The sequence below is a fragment of the Pseudophryne corroboree genome, chromosome 6 (genome assembly GCF_028390025.1).
Source record: "Pseudophryne corroboree isolate aPseCor3 chromosome 6, aPseCor3.hap2, whole genome shotgun sequence".
Lineage (NCBI taxonomy): Eukaryota > Metazoa > Chordata > Amphibia > Anura > Myobatrachidae > Pseudophryne > Pseudophryne corroboree.
The window spans coordinates 100,042,452-100,063,485 of NC_086449.1; the positions used below are offsets into that span (position 1 = coordinate 100,042,452).

The 21,034-nt window shown below is 46.5% G+C and overlaps 1 protein-coding gene across 4 annotated transcripts in view; it reads right to left on the minus strand.

Moving 5' to 3' along the window:
• The window catches only part of DDHD2 (DDHD domain containing 2), a 252,721-nt gene that overhangs the window by 90,169 nt on the left and 141,518 nt on the right, over positions 1-21,034 (minus strand). For all 4 annotated transcript variants that reach the window (XM_063931530.1, XM_063931529.1, XM_063931532.1 and 1 more), the window contains one exon: positions 385-549. In XM_063931530.1, the coding sequence (XP_063787600.1) occupies positions 385-549 (165 nt within the window). The remainder of the gene's footprint in view (positions 1-384; positions 550-21,034) is intronic.

Below are 21,034 nucleotides of genomic sequence, written 5' to 3' on the forward strand. Positions count from 1 at the left end.
TAAGAGTGTTATAGGGGGATATTCAATTATTTGAAAAGTCAGTTGGGTGTCTGTTTTTTCCTATTAGATAGGAAAAAATAGACACCCAACTGACTTTTCAAACAAATATCCTCCATAGGGGGATATTCAATTGTCTGAAAAGTCAGTTGGGTGTCTCTTTTTTCCTATCTAATAGACAGGGAAAAACAGACACCCAACCGACTTTTCAAACATTTGAATTGCCCCCATGGTGTCTTTCCTGTGTCTTATTGAGTATACATTTTGTCTCTGGATTAAGAAGTTTCTGGTTGCGCAGTCAGTACGACAACAAAAACTGACACTTCACCATTTACTTTGACTGGCCGATGCGATATTTGGTGGCTCAAAGGTATATGTGAAAATTACCAGAATTGGTGTCTGCTGCAAGAGAAAGGTCGGAAACAGACAGCGTTGCAGCTTCCGCAGTAGGAGGTGGTAAGGAAGGCACAGGAGGCCGGGTAAATGTTTGCCAAGCAACCCGCAGGGAGCCCAAGATGTCTGTGCCCATGCGAGTTAATCCTTCTTTCAATTCTGAGAGGAAAAGAGAATTGGTCAGGAGAACGCTATAATATTCACAATTCAGTACAGAATGAGCTTTATGCTATAATAATGAGGGGTTACAAGTTACTACTTGAACATTCAACATACCATATAATATAATAAGCGACAATCAAGAACAAAGTTTACTAGATTTAGTCTCCTATAGCAGTGGAATAAATACTATTATAGAGAATGGTGTATTAAAAAAAAAGAAATTAAAAAAAATTGACAAAACATTTTGATTTGTATTTTACATCTATACACAATTTATACATTTAATTACCATTTAGCATAACTGTGGGTGTCCTATGCAGGGTGTCTTAGCTGGGTACACATTGGAGCGATATTGGCCCGATATGAACTTTACAGCCGTAATGGAAAGACATATTGGCCGAAATGTTCAATATCTACGGCCAAACTGCACGCTCCCGCAGTCACATGTGATATTCATGCTGCATGCGGCACAGTGCAGTGTAATAAGGACCAGAACAAGGAATGGTTCAGTCCTTCTTACAGTGTTCTGAGGTGTACCGCAGTAACTATACGTCGGCCGCCATATCGTACAGGTATACATATTAAGCATTTAAATATATATTTTATAATTTTTTTACAGAAGAACCAGTACATAAAGGGTGGATATGTGGTGTTTCCCAAAACAAGTCCAAAGGGGGGAAAAAACCTGGACATTTGTACTTGCAGATAAATCCTTTTCTGTTTACCATGGGGGTCACTGGAGACGCTGGGGTATAGATGGAGCTTGAGTAGTCTTGGCACTTAAAGGTTAAAAGAGTGACAACATGGGCTCCTTCCTCTCTATACGCCACCTGAGAAGCGAATGTATCTAACAAAGCCAAAAGGACAGAGGAAGGAGAGAAGGAAGATACAGACACAGTAGGTAACCATGCAGTCATGGAGCTCAACAACAGAGTGCCGTGAGAGTCAGGGAGGGCATCCAAGGCCATCCACGGAATCAGACAAAATGATTTATTGGGAAATCCTTTTCTCGTAGTCCATAAGGGATATTGGGGACAGATTAGTACAATGGGGTATAGACAGGTCCAAAGGAGCCAGTGCACTTTAAATTTCTTCAACTGGGTGTGCTGGCTCCTCCCCTCTATGTCCCCTCCCACAGGCAGTTATAGGTAAAACAGTGCCCGAAGGAGAAATTATATACTTGAGAGAAGGAACATAACACACAAGCACACCATAACATAACCGGACCAGCAACGGCTGGCAACAGAAAACGGCAACACCTGAACAGAAAACACATAACCGAGAACCTGCAGAAAGTCACTGCAGAGGCGGGTGCCCAATATCCCTTATGGACTAGGAGAAAAGGATTTACCGGTAGGTATTAAAATCCTATTTTCTCTAGCATCCATAAGGGATATTGGGGACAGATTAGTACTATATGGATGTGCCAAAGCTTACAGAACAGGCGGGAACGTGCGGATACTTCTGCAGCACCGCCTGCACAAACTGGGTATCCTCTTTGGCCAGGTTATCAAACTTGTAGAATTTCACAAAGGAGTTCTTCCCCGACCAGGTAGCCGCTCGGTATAGTTGCAAGGCCGAGACTCCACGCCGCCCAGGAAGACCCCACTGACCTTGTAGAGTGGGCCTTCAGAGATTTAGGAACAGGTAAGGCTGCCGACACATAGGTCTGTTGGATAGTAAGCCTAATCCAACGAGCAAGAGACTGCTTTGAAGCAGGACAACCCTTTTTCTGTGCATCATAGAGCACAAACAAAAAATCCGTCTTTCTGACCCGAGCTGTGCGCCTGACATAGATCTTCAAAGCACGCACAACATCCAAAGACTCCGGAGGAGCCAAAGTGTCAGAGTAGGACGGCACCACAATAGGTTGATTCAGGTGGAACGCGGAGACAACCTTCGGCAGGAACTGCTGTCTAGTCCTGAGCTCCGCTCTGTCCTCCTAAAAGACCAGGTAGGGACTTTTACACGATAAGGCCCCCAATTCTGAGACATGTCTAGCAGAAGCCAGGGCCAATAACATCACCGTCTTCCACGTGAGGTACTTGTCTTCTACAGTCATCAGAGGTTCAAACCAGGAGGACTGTAGAAAGCGTAACACCACATCCAAATCCCAAGGTGTCGTAGGCGGCAGAAATGGAGGTTGTATGCGAAGCACCCCTTGTAAGAAGGTCTGAAATTCAGGCAGGTTAGCCAACTTCATCTGGAAGAAGACGGAAAGAGCTGAAATCTGGACCTTAATGGATCCAAGACGTAAGCCTTTATCCACTCCAATCTGTAGGAAACGAAGGAATCGTCCCAAGTGGAATTCTGCAGACGGATATGTGCGTTCCTCGCACCAAGAAACATATCTCCGCCAGATATGATGATAGTGTTTTGATGTCACAGGTTTTCTGGCTTGCACCGTAGTGGCAATTACTTTTTTGGAAAGCCCTTTGTGAGCTAGGATGTTCCGCTCAACTTCCATGCCGTCAAACGAAGCCGCCGTAAGTCCGGGTAGACGAACGGTCCTTGCTGAAGAAGATTCTTTCTTAGCGGCAGAGGCCAAGGGTCGTCTATGGACATGTCCAGAAGAGCCGCGTACCACGCTCTCCGGGGCCAATCTGGTGCAATCAAGATTGCTTGTACTCCGTGATGTCTGATCTGCAGGAGCACCCTTAGGATCAACGGAATCGTAGGAAATAGATAGACCAGCCGGTAAGGCCAAGGCAACGTCAGCGCATCCACTGCACTCGCTGAGGGTCTCTGGTTCGCAAGCAGTAGCAGCAAAGCTTCTTGTTAAGGCGAGACGCCATCACATCGATCTGCGGGCATCCCCACCTGTCGAAGATCTGTTGAAACACCTGAGGGTGTAATCCCCATTCCCCCGGGTGTAGATCGTGGCAACTCAGGAAGTCCGCTTCTCAGTTGTCCACTCCAGGAATGAAAAATTGCGGACAGTGCTCACGCATTTCTTTCCGCCCAGTGAAGTATTTTTGACACTTCTCGCATGCAGGCCTTTTTGATTGGAAGTAGGGCCTCTTGGGCAGACCACCTGTCCTGGAACTGCGCCCCTTGGGTGACAGCTCCCCATCCTCTCAGGCTCTCATCCATCGTGAGAAGGATCCGATCCTGAATCCCGAAGCATTGACCTTCCAAGCAGGTTGGAAGACTGTAGCCACCACAGGAGTGAAATCCTAGCCTGGGGTGACAGCTGAATCATCCGGTGCATCTGAAGATGTGAACCGGACCACTTGTTCAGGATGTCCAATTGGAAGGGTCTGGCATTGAACCTTCCGAACTGTATCGCCTCGTACGAGGCCACCATTTTTTCCAACAATTTTATACAAAGATGAATGGAAACTCAAGAAGGTCGGAGAACCCTGCGAACCATCTCTTGAAGTGTTCCCACCTTGTCCTCTGGGAGGAACACTCTCTGAGCTCCAGTATCCAGTAGCATACCGAGAAACAGGAGCCGTTGAGACGGTTCCAGTTGGGACTTCTGTAGATTCAGGATCCACCCGTGGTGAGACAGAAGTTTTGTAGTGCGATCTATATGGAGCAGTAGAGGCTCCCTGGAACTCGCTTTTATCAGGAGATCATCCAGGTAAGGGACAATGTTGACCCCCTGGACTCTGAGATGAAACATTATTATCGCCACCACCTTCATGAACACCCTCGGAGCTGTAGACAGGCCGAAGGGCAACGCCTGAAACTGGTAGTGATCGTTCAGGAGGGCGAACCGCAGATGGGCCTGATGATGCCAAATTGGAATATGGAGGTAGGCGTCTCACAGACCCATCTGGTTTTGGCACTACGAATAGGCTGTAGTAGTAACCTTGCCCTTGCTGTAGCAGGGGTACTGGAACAATGACCTGGGACTGGACCAACTTGTCGATGGCCCGTAGTAGCGTAGAATGCATAATTTCCAAAGCTGGCAAGGATGATTTGAAAAATAATTGGGGAGGAGCACCGTTGAACTCCAGCTTGCAACCCTGAGAGATAAGGTCCCTTACCCAGGCATCTTCACAGGAACTGTCCCAGACATGGCTGTAGTGACGTAACCGAGCTCCTACCACGAGATAGCCGGCACTGTCATGCCGAAGTCTTTGTGGAAGCTGAACTGGGGCTCTGTTCTTGAGAGCTGGCAGCGGCTGGTTTCTTAGGCTTACGTCTGGAGCCTCTAGCTGCGTTGGAGGCACCCCTGGCCCTAGATCGAAATCTGGAGGACCGAAAGAACTGAGTAGACGGTCCCAGGTAGGTATACCTAGCAGGCAGAGCCCCTGAAGGGAGTAACATGGATATCCTAGCAGTAGCTTTGGAAATCCATACGTCCAATTCACTTCCGAAGAGCCATTCACCAGTGAAGGGAAGAGATTCCACATTACGTTTGGAGTCAGCGTCTGCAATGCACTGACGCCACCATATGGTTCTGCGTGCAGACACAGCCATAGCAGTGGTCCTAGCATTAATATTGCCAATCTCTTTAAGGGAGTCACAGAGGACTCTTGCCGTGTCCTGAATGTGTTGTAGGAAAGTTACAGTAGTAACCAAGGTCATATCACCTGAAAGACCCTCTTGAATTTGAGTAGCCCACGTATGAATGGCATGTGTCATCCAACAACCTGCAATGACCAGTCTTTGAGCTACACCTGCAGCAGTGTAGACAGATTTCAGAGTGGTCTCAATTTTCCTATCCCCAGAGTCCTTTACTGTACTGTAGAAAGGCGAGAGACTGAGACATCTACTGCTGAAGATTCTTCCTAGAATTTCCTGCCTTCAGGAGCTAAGGGGAAGGTATTCAAAAACCTTTTAATCTTTTTATCTGTATTTTTCCAGGCTAATTTAAATAAATCATCAAATTCCTTGGAATCAGGAAAAGTGACTGTCAGTTTGTCTTGTGGGAGTAAAAATGACTACTGATGAGCAGCGTCCTCCAGGGGGAGCTTTAACACATCCTGTATAGCTAATATGAGGGGTTCAATACCCTGTGTAGGGGTGGAATCCCCACTAATGGGATCCACATCACCACCATCAACCTGTACATCATCATCAGTTTCTGATACGATTGCCGATAAAGCACGTTTTTGTGCACCTGTAGTAGACAATGGGGGATGGGAAACGTCAGCCCTGGCAGTTAGGCTAGCCACTGCTTGTTGCAGTTCTTGTGTTTTATTGGCATTGACAGTGAGCTGAGATGACATATCAGACATCATAGTTTTGATAGCCCCCAGCCAGGAAGGCTCTGGACTCTCCCCCACATTGTTATCAGCATCTTGTGATGACTGACTACACTGCTCACATGATATGGAGCCAGACGAAATAGGGGAGAATCTGGCATTACATACACTGCATAACTTCTGTTTCACCATTATGAAATACACATACAATACACATACAACACAGACTGAATACAATACAAGCCTGCCCTATTGCATGTGAGAGGAGACACAAAAGAGAGGACACCAGCGCACCCAACGCTTTACAGCCACAGTGAGACTGTCAGCGTTTTTTGTATATTATATAACAGTGATACTGTCTGTACAGAGAATTCCCCAGAGGAATGTAAACTGTGCACTAATAGTAGCTTCTCCCGCTCTACACCCGGTACCAGTGATCCAGCGTATGAACGTTTGGAGGAGCTGTATGAGGCTGCTGCTGCTTATGCAGAGGAAGGCGCCAAAATGCTGCTAAGCCCACTCTGATGTAGCTCTGCCCCCGCAATGACGCCAGAGCTACTAATAAAGTGTCGAAGTAAAAAATATTACATACAGACAACATACAAACTCCAAACAGAGAGATCTCTGTTCGTGCGCATACACGCAGCGTGCACAGGATACACGGTAGAATACGCATCCACACAGACAAGCCACAAAGATATAGTCAACACATATTTCATACAACACATAAATTACACAGGCAAAACCTGACAAGCACCAGACATTATAATGTGTTTATATAATAGAGTGTAACATCAGATATATATGTATTATTGGAACGGAACAAGTTAAATAGATCATGCTTAGTGTCAAAATGATCAGGAGAATGTGTGTATTAATTTGATAGCTATGGGTAGATTGTAGCACATTGCAACGATTAGTTATGACCAAATGTATGAATACAAAGGACTTCCTAAAGACTTGAAATTGGGTTCATAGTCATGGCCCTGGGAGCAGACACATGTGTTTGCAACATAGGAGAAAAAGTCCTAACACTGACCTATGAGCCGTCGAGTTCTTGAGAGGTCTAGCCTCTGGACCAATGGAAGGAGATGAAACCCACTGTTGTATACACCCATTATTTTACTGTATAAACATAGGGACCCAGAAGCAGGTAGTTCCCCGATACATTCTCATTCAGCTCTCCGAGACATTCTCATACACTATCGCACACACACACTTATCAGAAGTCTCCTACCTGGGACCAGTGAAACTAAGCATATGTATATTGGCTGTAAGTGATTCTTTGGCTTCTGTAGTCGGAACAGGCTGCGGGCAGAGTCCTGCCATGGCAGAGACTCATCAGCCTGTTCCATTAGAAAATAGTAAAAATAAAACAAAAATTTTAGATAAAAATTAAGCTGCTACAGAAGCATTGGCAAATGTGCACAGTCACCTAAGGGCACTAAAAAACTGACTTCTCAGTGCAACAGGTGCGGTAAAGAGGGGAAAAGCCTGTGCTGTCACACTTTTAACCTTTTAGTGCTCAGACTTCTCCAGCACCATCTATACCCCAATGTTCCCCGTTTGGAGGAATTCTGTTTTCTCATACAGCCAAAGTTGCCATTACATGTGGCAACACTCCATTGTGGCGCTCAGCACCTCCACCCAAAACTAGTAACCTGAAATACTCAATAAAACTCACACACCAAAGACAAGCTGACCACTCAATGGAAATATTTTCAGAGAGGAGGGGGCCTTTGTGCAGGCTCCGATCTGGCGGACGCAATACTATCTCTCTAGTGAGCATGATACAGGACCAAAAGATCATCGGTTTTTCTAATTCAAGAGTCCTTTATGCAGGTCTTCAGAGACTAACAAGGCCAACAAGTGGAGAGATCCCTCTACCTCTAAAGTTTAATTTCTACGCAATGCTGGGTGTCACAAATGTTCTGCTTAATGAAACAGTAACCACTTTAGGCTTAAAGGATGGTTTTGTCCTAAGACTACTCATATCACTTTTAATACCAACAACACAATTACCAATGAGGGATTTGTGATGCACATGCATCACTCTCCACAAAATAAAAAAGTATGAACATACTATAGGAGTGCCCCCGACTTCTGAAAGAAGAAAAATTAACCCACCAACTAAAACAGAAGCAAACTGAAAAGAAGTGGTTTTCGCACCATGAAATGCAGACTTGCAAAAATGGGGAGATGTTTAAATGATTCTTTGGTGGACTGGAGGAACTTGGAAGGAGTGCAGGAGAGGTGGGAAAAACTGAAAAGTGCAATACTAAGTGCAACTGACCTTTGTATGAAAAGGGTTAGGAAAAGCACCAGGAAAAGGAAGCCAGTGTGGTTCACAAAATAAGTACCAACTAGTGTGAAAGCACAAAAGATGGCTTTTAGGAAATACAAACAGACTCAAAATAATAACGACAAAGAGGTGTATCTTGACAGACGGAAGGATGCTAAGAAAGTGATTAGACGTGCAAAGGCAGAAGCTGAGGAGAAAATGGCCAAGTCAGTAGATAAAGGGGGCAAAACTTTTTTTTAAGTATATAAGTGAAAGGAGAAAATCAAATGGAGGAATAATAAGACTTAAGACAGAGTGAGCATTTGGTGGAGGGAGACAAGGCAATAGCAGATAACCTAAATAATTATTTTTGCTCAGTATTTACTACAGAAGAAGGGATGGGGCCACAGTTAAGTTGCAAGGACATTAATAAAAAATAAGGTAAATGAAAGTACATTAACAGAGGAGAAGGTTCTAATAGAACTTTAAAAATGAAAAGTGGATAAATCAATGGGACCAGATGGGATACACCGAAGGATACTCAAAGAGCTAAAAGATATGCTGGTTACACCTTTAACAGAATTATTTAACCAGTCATTAAATACAGGTGCTATTCCAGAGGACTGGAAAAGAGCAAATGTAGTTCCACTGCACAAAAGTGGAAGCAAGGAAGAAGCAAGTAACTACAGACCAGTAAGCCTTACATCAGTAGTAGGGAAAGTAATGGAAAAACTATTAAAAGAAAGAGTTGTGGAATATCTTAAATCAAACAAGTTACAGGATCCAAAACAGCATGGATTTACTGGTGGGAGATCATGCCAAACAATTCTTATTGACTTTTTTGACTCTGTGACGAAAATAATAGATCAAGGGAGAGCTGTAGATGTAGCATATCTAGACTTTAGTAAGGCATTTGACACTGTCCCACATCGCAGACTGCTAAATAAACTTGAAAGCGTGGGAGTGGATTATAAAACAGTTAAATGGATAAGAACCTGGTTGTAGGATAGGAAACAGACAGTTGTAGTTAATGGAGTGCAATCTATGGAGGGAAATGTTACCAGCGGAGTACCCCAGGGATCTGTACTTGGTCCAGTTCTCTTTAATATCTTTGTTGGTGACATTGCAGATGGTATTGAAGGGAAGTAATGCCTTTTTGCAGATGATACAAAGATATGCAACAGGATAGACACACCGGAAGGGGTAAAACAAATGATTGATGACCTAGGTAGGCTTGAGAAATGGTCAAGAACGTGGCAACTACAGTTTAATGCTAAAAAATGCAAAATCATGCACTTGGGTCTCAAAAACCCAAAGGCTAAATATAGTATCAAGGGTACTATAATGGAAACTACAGAGGAGGAAGGGGATTTAGGAGTCACTATTTCAAGTGACTTGAAGGCAGGAAAGCAATGCAACAAAGCAATGAGAAAGGCAAGTCAGATGCTTGGTTGCATAGGGAGAGAAATCAGTAGCAGGAAAAAATAGGATTTTGATAACCTACCGGTAAATCCTTTTCTCCTAGTCCGTAGAGGATGCTGGGGACGACATCAAGACCATGGGGTATAGACGGGATCCGCAGGAGACATGGGCACTCTAAAGACTTTTCATTGGGTGTGAACTGGCTCCTCCCTCTATGCCCCTTCTCCAGACATCAGTTGTAGGAACTGTGACCAGGGAGACGGACATTTCAAGGAAAGGAATTACTTAACTAGTGGAGAGATGTCTACCAACTCACACCTCAACCATGCCGCACACATGGCATTCAACATAACACACGCCAACAGGCATGAACCAATTGCAGCAACATGCTGAAACCAAGAAAACACAACTTGTGTAACTCTAATAACTAAACTGCAGGTAAAGTACACACTGTGACGGGCGCCCAGCATCATCTACGGACTAGGAGAAAAGGATTTACCGGTAGGTTATCAAAATCCTATTTTCACATACGTCCTAGAGGATGCTGGGGACGACATCAAGACCATGGGGTCTATATCAAAGCTCCAGTACGGGCGGGAGAGTGCGGATGACCCTTCAGCACCGATTGGCCAAACTTGAGGTCCTCATCGGCCAAGGTGTCAAACTTAGCAAATGTTTTGACCCTGACCAAGTAGCTGCTCGACAAAGTTGTAATGCCGAGACCCCCCGGGCAGCCGCCCAGGATGAGCCCACCTTCCTAGTGGAGTGGGCCTTCACCGACATCGGTAACGGCAAACCAGCCGAAGTATGAGCTTGCTGAATCATATTTCTAATCCAACATGCAATAGTCTGCTTGGAAGCAGGACAGCCAATCTTGTTGTGAGCATACAGGACAAACAGAGCCTCTGTTTTCCGTATACGAGCCGTTCTAGCGACATAGATTTTGAAAGCTCTAACCACATCTAGAGATTTTGAATTAGTGAATGTGTCAGTAACTACTGGCACCACAATAGGATGGTTTATATGGAAAGATGAAACCACCTTTGGAAGAAAATGTTGACGAGTCCTGAACTCTGCCCTATCTTCATGGAAGATCAGGTAAGGGCTCTTGTGAGACAAGGCCCCCAATTCAGACACCCACCTTGCGAATGCCAAAGCCAAAAGCATCACCACTTTCCAAGTGAGAAACTTCAACTCTATCTTTTGTAGAGGCTCAAACCAATCCGATTGAAGGAACTGCAATACCACGTTAAGGTCCCATGGTGCCACTGGAGGCACGAATGGAGGCTGGATGTGCAGAACCCCTTTCACAAAGGTCTGAACCTCTGGAAGAGAGGCCAATTGTTTATGGAAGAACACGGACAAGGCCGAAATCTGGACCTTGGTTGATCCCAATCGGAGGCCCACCTACACACCATCCTGCAAAAAATGGAGAAAACGTCCCAACTCAAACTCTTCCGTAGGAGCCTTCTTGGATTCACACCAAGACACACATTTTCTCCAAATACGGTGGTAATGTTTCGACGTTACTCCATTTCTGGCCTGAATAAGGGTGGGGATGATCTCCTCGGGAATACCCTTCCTGGCTAGGATACGGCGCTCAACAGCCATGCCATCAAACGTAGCCGCGGTAAGTCTTGGTACATGCACGGCCCCTCTCGAGGAGGAAGAGGCCGAGGATCTTCTATGAGCAACTGTTGAAGATCTGGGTACCAAGCCCTCCTTGGCCAGTCTGGGGCAATGAAGATTGCCCGAACCCTTGTTTTTCTTATGATCCTGAGTACTTTTGGGATCAGCGGAAGTGGAGGGTAGACATATACTGACGGAAAAACCCACTGGGTCACCAGTGCATCCACTGCTACTGCTTGAGGGTCTCTCGACCTGGAACAGTATCTCTGAAGCTTCTTGTTGAGACGAGACGCCATCATGTCTACTTGAAGAACTCCCCAAAGACTTGTCACCTCTGCAAAGACTTCATAGTCTGGATGGAGATCGTGTCTGCTGAGGAAGTCTGCTTCCCAGTTGTCTACTCCCGGAATGAATATTGCCGACAGAGCTTGTAGATGTTTTTCTGTACAGCGGAGGATTTTTGTCGCCTCTGCCATTGCCGCTCTGCTTTTAGTTCCGCCCTGCCTGTTTATGTATGCGACTGCTGTTACATTGTCCGCCTGGATCTGCACGGTACGGTCTTGAAGAAGATGTACCGCTTGTTGAAGGCCGTTGTAAATGGCTCTTAGCTCCAGAATGTTTATGTGGAGGCAGGCTTTCTGTTGTGACCAACGTCCCTGGAAGTTTTCTCCCTGAGAGACTGCTACCCAGCCTCGGAGACTTGCATCCGTGGTTACCAGGATCCAGTTCTGAATCCCGAACCTGCGTCCCTCTAGCAGGTGAGAGCTGTGCAACCACCACAGGAGCGAAATCCTGTTTTTTGACGACAGGATTATCTTTCTGTGCATGTGTAGGTGTGACCCCGACCACTTGTCCAGCAGGCCCCACTGGAATACTCTGGCATGGAACCTGCCAAACTGTATGGCCTCGTAGGACGCCACCATCTTCCCCAACAACCGAATGCACTGATGGATCGACACACACAATGGTTTCAATATCTGTTTTACCATTTTCTGGATTTCCAGAGCCTTTTCCAGTGGAATAAATACTCTCTGAACTTCTGTGTCCAGAATCATCCCGAGGAAAGACAACCTTGTCGTCGGTTCCAACTGTGACTTTGGGTAATTTATGATCCACCCGTGTTGGAGTATTGACAGAGAGAGTGATGTTTTCTAACAACTGCTCCCTGGATCTCGCCTTTATCAGGAGGTCGCCCAGATAAGGAATTATATTGACTCCTTACTGACGAAGGAGAACCATCATCTACGCCATCACCTTGGTGAATACCCTCGGCGCCGTGGAGAGACCGAATGGATTTGGTAATGGCAATCCTGAACCGCGAATCTCAGATAAGCCTGGTGAGGAGGATAAATGGGAACATGCAGGTAAGCATCCTTTATGTCCACCGACACCAAGTAGTCCCCCTCCTCCAGACTGGCAATCACTGCCCAAAGTGATTCTATCTTGAACTTGAACCTTTTTAGGTAACAATTCAGATCCTTTAGATTTAGGATCGGTCTGACCGAGCCGTCCGGCTTCGGAACCACATAAAGGCTTGAATAAAAAACCCCTCCCTTGTTGTGACAACGGTACCAGGACTATCACCTGGTCTTGACATAATTTTTGGATTGCCGCTGTTACTGCTTCTCTTTCTGACGGAGAAACTGGCAAGGTCGATTTGAAAAATCGGCATTCGGGAACGTCTTGAAACTTCAGCTTGTACCCCTGGGATACTATTTGCAACACCCAGGGATCCAGGACAGACAGAATCCAATCCTGGCTGAAGAGTCTGAGACGTGCCCCCACCCGAGCAGCCTCCCGCAAGGGAGCTCCAGCGTCATGCTGGGGATTTGGCAGAAGTAGAGGTAGACTTCTGCTCTTGGGAACCTAGAGCCGCTGTGAGCTTCTTTCCCCTTCCTGCAAAGAAGGGGGAACCTCTCGTCTTTTTGTATTTATTGGGCCGAAAGGACTGCATTTGCGGGTGATAGATATTTTTTGCCGGTGCAGGCGCAGAGGGCAAAACTGTCGACTTACATGCCGTAGCCGCCGAGACTAACGCATCCAGGTCATCGCCAAATAAGGCCTCACCTTTATATGGGAGAGCCTCCATGTTTCTTTTTGGAATCTGCATCCGCGTTCCACTGGCGAATCCACAACGCCCGCCTAGCCGATACTGCCATGGTAGCGGCCTGTGAACTCAAGAGTCCAATATCCTTCATTGCTTCCAGCATGTAGGCGGCAGCGTCTCCTTATCAATCGTGTCAATTTCTGATGACACGCTTTCTGACCATTTTTCAATAGCGCGACTCACCCATGCGCAGGCAATAGTGGGCCTAATCAGTGTACCATTGGTAACATAAATGGATTTTAATGTTGTTTCCATTTCGCGGTCTGCCGGCTCTTTAAGAGAAGCCGTGCCAGGAGCAGGGAGAATTACCTTCTTTGTCAACCTGGAAAGTGCACCGTCTAACACAGGGGGTGACTCCCACTTTTTCCTGTCCTCAGCCGGGAAAGGGTAAGCTATGTGAATCCTTTTGGGAATACGAAATCTTTTATCAGGATTCACCCACATCCATTCAAACAGAGCATTTAGTTTGTGTGAAGGCAGGAACGTGACTTTGAACTTCTTTTCCATACATAAATATGCCTTCTCCTGAGGTACAGGAGTGGTTTCTGTAACCTCCAACACGTCCCTTATAGCCCTAATCAAATATTGTATATTTTTTGCCAATTTATGATCTATCTCTCTGGATTCACTATCGTCGACACAAGAGTCAGAATCTGTGTCGGTATCAGTGTTTACAACATTTGCAAATGGTCTCTTATGTGACCTAGAGGGGCCGCATGCATAAGGAATAACAGCATCCTGAAAAATCACATCTTCCACAGTTTTTCTCCAGCATGCAGCCTTAGATTCAGACTTATCTAATCTACGGTTAATCAGATGCATACTGTCACGTATCTCTTTCACCCATGCAGGATCTTGGTGTGCCGGTAGCGCCACCACATTACAACTCTGTGTCCCTAAAATGGCTTCCTCCGGGGAGGAACTCCCTGCCTCAGACATGCCTCACACGTGTACAGCACACCAGCAGACACACTGGGACTTATTTTGGGGACAGACCCACAGTAAAATCTGTCAGAGGGACACAGGATAGGAGCAGCCAGTTCACAACCCCAGCGCCAGTATTCCCTGTGAACACAGAATGTCCACAGCCAAACAGCGCCTTTAAACAGTAAATCACACTATTAAATGCACCACAATTGCTTTGTGCCCCCCTTTAATAGCACCCTGTACTTGTCAGAAGTGGAGGAGAGGACCAGCGTGTTCTCTGCAGCCTGAGGAGAGAGAGAAAATGGCGCTGAGTAGTGTGCTGTCTGCCTGAGGAAGAAGCTCCGCCCCCGCAATGGCGCATCCTTACACTCATATAAACACTGGCGGGGGTAGGGCTGTGCCAGCGGCAACTTATGCCCCCTTTTAGCCAGTTTTGAGGTATTTTTCTTGCTGCCCAGGGCGCTCCCCCCCCCCCCCCCCAGCGCCCTGCACCCTTTAGTGCCTGTGTGTGTGGGCAGCAATGGCGCGCTGCGCTCCCGCCAGCCGCGCCGCACCTCAGCCGTCACTTACTTGATAGAAGATCATTCTTCTTATACTCACCTGTCTTCTGACTTCTGGCTCTGTGAGGGGGTGACGGCGTGCTGTGGGAGTGAGCATCTAGAGACGGCTAGCGTTCAGTTCCCTTCAGGAGCTAATGGTGTCCTTTCAGCAAGAAGCAGAGCCATGAAACTCTGAGGAAGTTGGTTCTGCTTCTGCCCCCTCAGTCCCACGAAGCAGGGAGTCTGATGCAAGCAGATCTCCCTGAAAATAAAAAACCTAACATAAGTCTTTTCAGAGAAACTCAGTAGAGCTCCTCAGAGTGCATCCAGTCGACCTGGGCACATTTCTAAAACTGAGGTCTGGAGGAAGGGCATAGAGGGAGGAGTCAGTTCACACCCAATGAAAAGTCTTTAGAGTGCCCATGTCTCCTGCGGATCCCGTCTATACCCCATGGTCTTGATGTCGTCCCCAGCATCCTCTAGGACGTATGAGAAAAGAAGTGATAATGCCACTGTATAGGTCATTGGTGCGGCCCCATCTGGAATACTGTGTCCAGTTCAGAAGACCATGGTGGTCATTCCGAGTTGTTCGCTCGCAAGCCGATTTTAGCAGCATTGCACACGCTAAGCCGCCGCCTACTGGGAGTGAATCTTAGCTTCTTAAAATTGCGAACGAAAGATTCGCAACATTGCGATAAGACATCTCTGTGCAGTTTCTGAGTAGCTCGAGACTTACTCTGCCAGTGTGATCAGTTCAGTGCTTGTCGTTCCTGGTTTGACGTCACAAACACACCCAGCGTTCGCCCAGACACTCCTCCGTTTCTCCAGCCACTCCCGCGTTTTTCACAGAAACGGTAACGTTTTTTCCCACACGCCCATAAAAACGGACAGTTTCCGCCCAGTAACACCCACTTCCTGTCAATCACACTCCGATCGCCTGAACGAAGAAAAAGCCGTGAGTAAAATACCTAACTTCATAGCAAATTTACTTGGCGCAGTCGCAGTGCGAACATTGCGCATGCGCACTAAGTGTGAAATCGCTGCGATGCGAAGAAATTTTCCGAGCGAACAACTCGGAATGACCACCCATATCTCCAGAAGGATATAAATACATTAGAGAGTGTACAAAGAAGGGCAAGTAAAATGGTGCATGGCCTACATCACAAAACTTACCCGGAAAGGCTAAAAGATCTTAACATGTATAGTTTGGAGGAGAGAAGGGAAAGGGGGGACATGATAGAAACTTTCAAATATATCAAGGGTCTTAAAGATCAGGAGGGAAACATTCTTTAAAGGAAGAGACGTATCAGAACTCGAGGACATACACTGCGACTGGAGGAGGGGAGGTTCAGGGGAAATTTAAGGAAAAATTACTTCACAGAAAGGGTAGTGGACAAGTGGAATAGCCTCCCATCAGAGGTGGTAGAGGCTAAGACTGTAGAGCAATTTAAACATGCTTGGGATAGGCATATGAACATAATTACAAAGAATTAAGGTTCAAAAAGGGGCAGACTAGATGGGCCTAGTGGTTCTTATCTGCCGTCAAATTCTATGTTTCTATGAGAAGTCTTCCAAACCATATGATAATTTCCAAGATGGAACATACCTATTTGCCTTAAGAATAACGACTTCAAAAGCAATGCTTGAGAAAGTCAGTTACGCAAATTGTTGAACAGGCTATAAACTAACAGATCCTGCTAGTGGGACTTGTCACAATTGGCCTTTTTCCATCATAAGAATGTGTTTTGCACAAACTTTCTTGGCCAAACACTATCCCACCTTGAGATGCAACCAAAAAAGGAGATTTATGGTAAGAACTTACCGTTGTTAAATCTCTTTCTGTGAGGTACACTGGGTTCTACAGGGAATAACATCAGGTTGTTGAGTAGGATCTTGATCCGAGGCACCAACAGGCTAAAAGCTTTGACTGTTCCCAGAAAGCATAGCGCCGCCTCCTCTAAAACCCCGCCTCCGTGCACAGGAGCTCAGTTTTGTTAACCAGTCCAATGCAATAGCAGGTAAAAGAGACGACAATCGTTAGTAGCCGCATACACCATATTCTCATGACAGGAGAAGGTGTCAGCGGCTAATGCCAATCAAACCCAAAGAAGCTAAGTGCATCAGGGTGGGCGCCCTGTGGAACCCAGTGTACCTCGCAGAAAAAGATTTAACAGTAAGTTCTTACCATAAATCTCATTTTCTGCAGCGGGGTACACTGGGTTCCACAGGGAATAACATTGGGGATGTCCTAAAGCAGTTCCTCATGGGAGGGGACGCACTGTAGTGGGCAAAAGAACCTGGCGTTCAAAGGAAGCATCCTGGGAAGCGGATGTATCAAAGGCATAGAACCTTATGAAAGTGTTCACTGAGGACCACGTAGCCGCCTTGCACAATTGTTCAAGGGTCGCACCACGGCGGGTCACCCAAGAAGGTCCAACAGAACGAGTAGAATGGGCCTTCATAGTCGCAGGAGCTGGACGACCAGCCTGTACTTAAGCATGTGCAATCACCATTCAAATCCACCTGGCCAGGGTCTGCTTGTGAGCAGGCCAGCCACGTTTGTGAAAATCAAACAGTACAAAGAGAGAATCAGACTTCCTGATGGGAGCTGTCCTCTTCACATAGATACGGAGAGCCCATACCACATCCAAAGACCGCTCTTTGGAAGACAATTCAGGTGAGACAAAGGGCGGAACCACAATCTCCTGATTAAGGTAGAAAGAAGACACCACCTTAGGTAGGTACCCGGGACGTGTTCTAAGAACCGCCGGGTCATGGTGAAAAATCAGATAGGGGGACCTACAAGACAAGGCACCCAAATCCGACACCCGTCTAGCAGAGGCAATAGCCAGCAGAAACAATACCTTAAGAGAAAGCCACTTAAGGTCTGCAGATTCAAGAGGCTCAAATGGAGACTCTTGTAATGCCTCCAGAACCACCGACAAATCCCAAGGAGCCACAGGCAGGATGTAAGGAGGTTGAATCCGTAACACACCCTGAGCGAATGTATGAACATCAGGTAGAGTCGCAATTTTTCTCTGGAACCAAACTGACCAGGTAGAAATATGAACCTTGCTGGAGGCCAGACGAAGGCCCAAGTCCAGGCTCTGTTGTAGAAAGGCCAAAAGTTTGGCTGTACTAAACTTGTAAGTGTCATGATTGTTAGTGGTGCACCAAGCAAAGTAAGAATTCTAGACCCTATGATAAATCCGAGCAGAAGCCAGTTTACGGGCCTTCAACATAGTTTGAATGACCGCCTCAGAAAATCCTTTGGCCCTCAGAACCAAAGCTTCAAGAGCCACGCCGTCAAAGCCAACCGGGCCAAATCCTGATATACACAGGGGCCCTGAACGAGGTAATCTGGGTGCTGCAGAAGTAGAAGGGGACGCTCTATCGAGAGACCCTGAAGATCTGAGAACCAATGCCATCTGGGCCACGATGGAGCGATCAGACGTAGGATTCCTCCTTCTTGCTTGAACTTCCTTATTACTCTGGGCAGGAGTGACACTGGAGGGAACACGTATGGCAGCCGAAAGTTCCATGGAATTGCCAGTGCGCCCACGAACGCTGCTTGAGGATCCCTTGTGTGATTGTGTCAAGACGCCATCAGATCCACATCTAGTAGGCCCCACTTGTCCACTAGGAGTTGACATACTTCTGGATGGAGGCTCCACTCTCCGGCGTGTACGTTCTTACCAGTTTGGGACCCCTGGAATGAACACTGCTGATATGGCTGGCAGATGGCGTTCCGCCCAATTAAGAATCCTTGATACTTCCCTCATTGCCATGCGGCTTCGAGTGCGCCTTGATGATTTATGTACACCACCATGGTGGCGTTGTCGGACTGTACTTGAACAGGTCTGTTCTGTATTAAATGCTGGGCCAAGTTCAGTGCATTGAACACCGCCCGCAGTCCCAGAATGTTTAACGGGAGGAGAGACTCCTCCTTGGTCCACCGACCCTGAAGGTAGTGTTGCTCCAATACCGCACCCCAACCTCTCAGACTGGCATCCGTTGTCAGAAGGACCCATATGGAGATCCAGCTTATTGACAGACGGACCTCCGGAGACAAGGAGATCATTTGAGACCTGATCCGGTGAGACAGGCCGTCCCACTTGGCAAGAATCAGTTTCTGCAGAAGGCGGGAATGGAATTGAGCATACTGCACCATGTCGAAAGCCGACACCATGAGACCTAGTACTTGCACCGCTGAGTGTATCGACACTTGCGGATGAGATAGGAAGCATCGAATCTGTCCTGAAGTTTCAGAACCTTCTCCTGAGACAAGAACAACCACTGGTGGTTGTGAGTGTCCAACAACGCCCCCAGGTACACCATGCTTTGAGCAGGGACCAGGGAAGATTTCTTCCAGTTGATGAGCCACCCGTGGGCTTGCAGAAACTGGAGCGTCATATGCAGATGACATAGGAGAATTTCTGGGGAATTCGCCAGGATCAACAAGTCGTCCAGATATGGGAGGATCCTGACCCCTTGACGGCGGAGTACAGCTGTTATAACTGCCATGACCTTCGTGAAGACTCGCGGGGCCGTGGTCAAACCGAAAGGTAAAGCCCGACATTGATAATGGAGGTTGCCCACAGCAAACCTCAGTTACCACTGATGCGACATTGCAACAGGAATATGCAGGGAAGCATCCTGTATGTCCAGGGAGACCGTATAATGCCCGGGCTCCAAGGCCAGAACAATAGAGCGAAGAGTTTCCATACGAAACTTGGAGACTCTCACAAATTTGTTCAAGGACTTGATATTGAGAATGGGCCGAGAGGACCCATTCGGTTTCGGGACTAGGAACAGCGGTGAATAGTACACCTTGCCTCTCTGAGCCAGAGGCACCTGTACCACCACTCCTGTGTCCAGAAGGGCATGACGTGTGAAGGGGACCTGAAGGAACCCACAAAAGCACAAGGAGAATGATTCTTGAAGGCTATGGCGTAACCGTGAGTGACGACTTCCCGTACCCAGGCGTCGGAAGTGGTCTTCAACCATTCCTGGGTAAACCCTAGAAGTCGGCCTCCCACCCTGGGATTCCCCAGAGGGAGGCCCGCCCCGTCATGCTGCAGGCTTGTCAGTTTTGGAAGCAGGCTAACGGGCAGCCCAGGAACGTTTAGGTTTGGGCTTAGTGGTTTTGGAAGTGTGAGCCTGTGTTGGGTACGCCTGACCTTTTGCTTTACCTGAAGGACGAAAGGGAAGTACTCTTAACCTTCGGAACCGAAGGAGCAGAACTAGGTGGACACGCTGTTTTAGCAGAAGCTAAGTCAGCCACTATCTTTTTGAGGTCCTCTCCAAAAAGAATGTCTCCCTTAAAAGGGAGCACCTCCAGGGTTTTCTTTGAATCCAGATCCACAGACCAGGACCGTAACCAGAGAATCCGGCGAGCCAAAATTGACGTAGAAGCCTTGGCCACCAGAATACTGGCATCAGAAGCCGCCTCCTTAATGTAATGAGAGGCTGTGACAATATACAAAAGACATTGTCTAGCATTTAAAACAAATAAAGATTACTCATAGCACACCAGCGGGCAGCGCTCGATTCAGAGCAGGGACACACAAGGTCCTATTGCGGGGCTGTCACTCCAAGTGCCACTATACAGTGACTTACTGCAACTTACACCACATGTACTACTGCCAACGGGACCCTGTAAGGAATCAGGAACCAACACGTGGGTAATTATTATTTGAGCACACTGTAAATCATTCCATAACCATTACCGTGAATTGTTTGCGGGACAAGCATTCTATAACACACTGGGACGCCAGTGTAGAAATTTTTATATCATCTGAGAGAGCACCTTTTCAATCTGATTTTAGTGTATATTCTATATATTTTATATACCCTTCTTATTCATAAGTTAATTGAACAGCTTTCATCATATATGAATAAGATTATTTCTGTCTGTTCATTATAAATTCGTTATTTCTTGTATAAGAAGTTCTTTATCTGACATTAATTGTCAGTTTGTGTCATATGTTTGTGGTTTATAAACATTTTGGATAAAATAATTCATTTTATTTACATTGAGTCTAACTAAGTCAATTATTCTCCATGACCACACACAGTTAAATTACAGAGTGTTTCACAGCGCAGAGTAATCTTTATTTGTTTTAAGTATCTGTGTAATTCTGCAGCCTAGCAAGCTGTTTTTACTCAGCTGCTCAAAAGAAACACTGAGCGCCGGGTTTTACAGTTCGAGACTTACTAGGGTATTCAATTATCCGCAAATTCGCGGCAATTTTTCGACCGAAATTTTTTTCGCGGCAATCGGCCGAAAATTGACGCGAAAACGCTCCGTTTTTTTCAATTTTCCGCAAATTCGCGGCAATTTTTCGCCCGAAATTTTTTCACGGTAATCGGCCGAAAATTGCCGCGACAACGCTCCATTTTTCGACCTATTCAATTC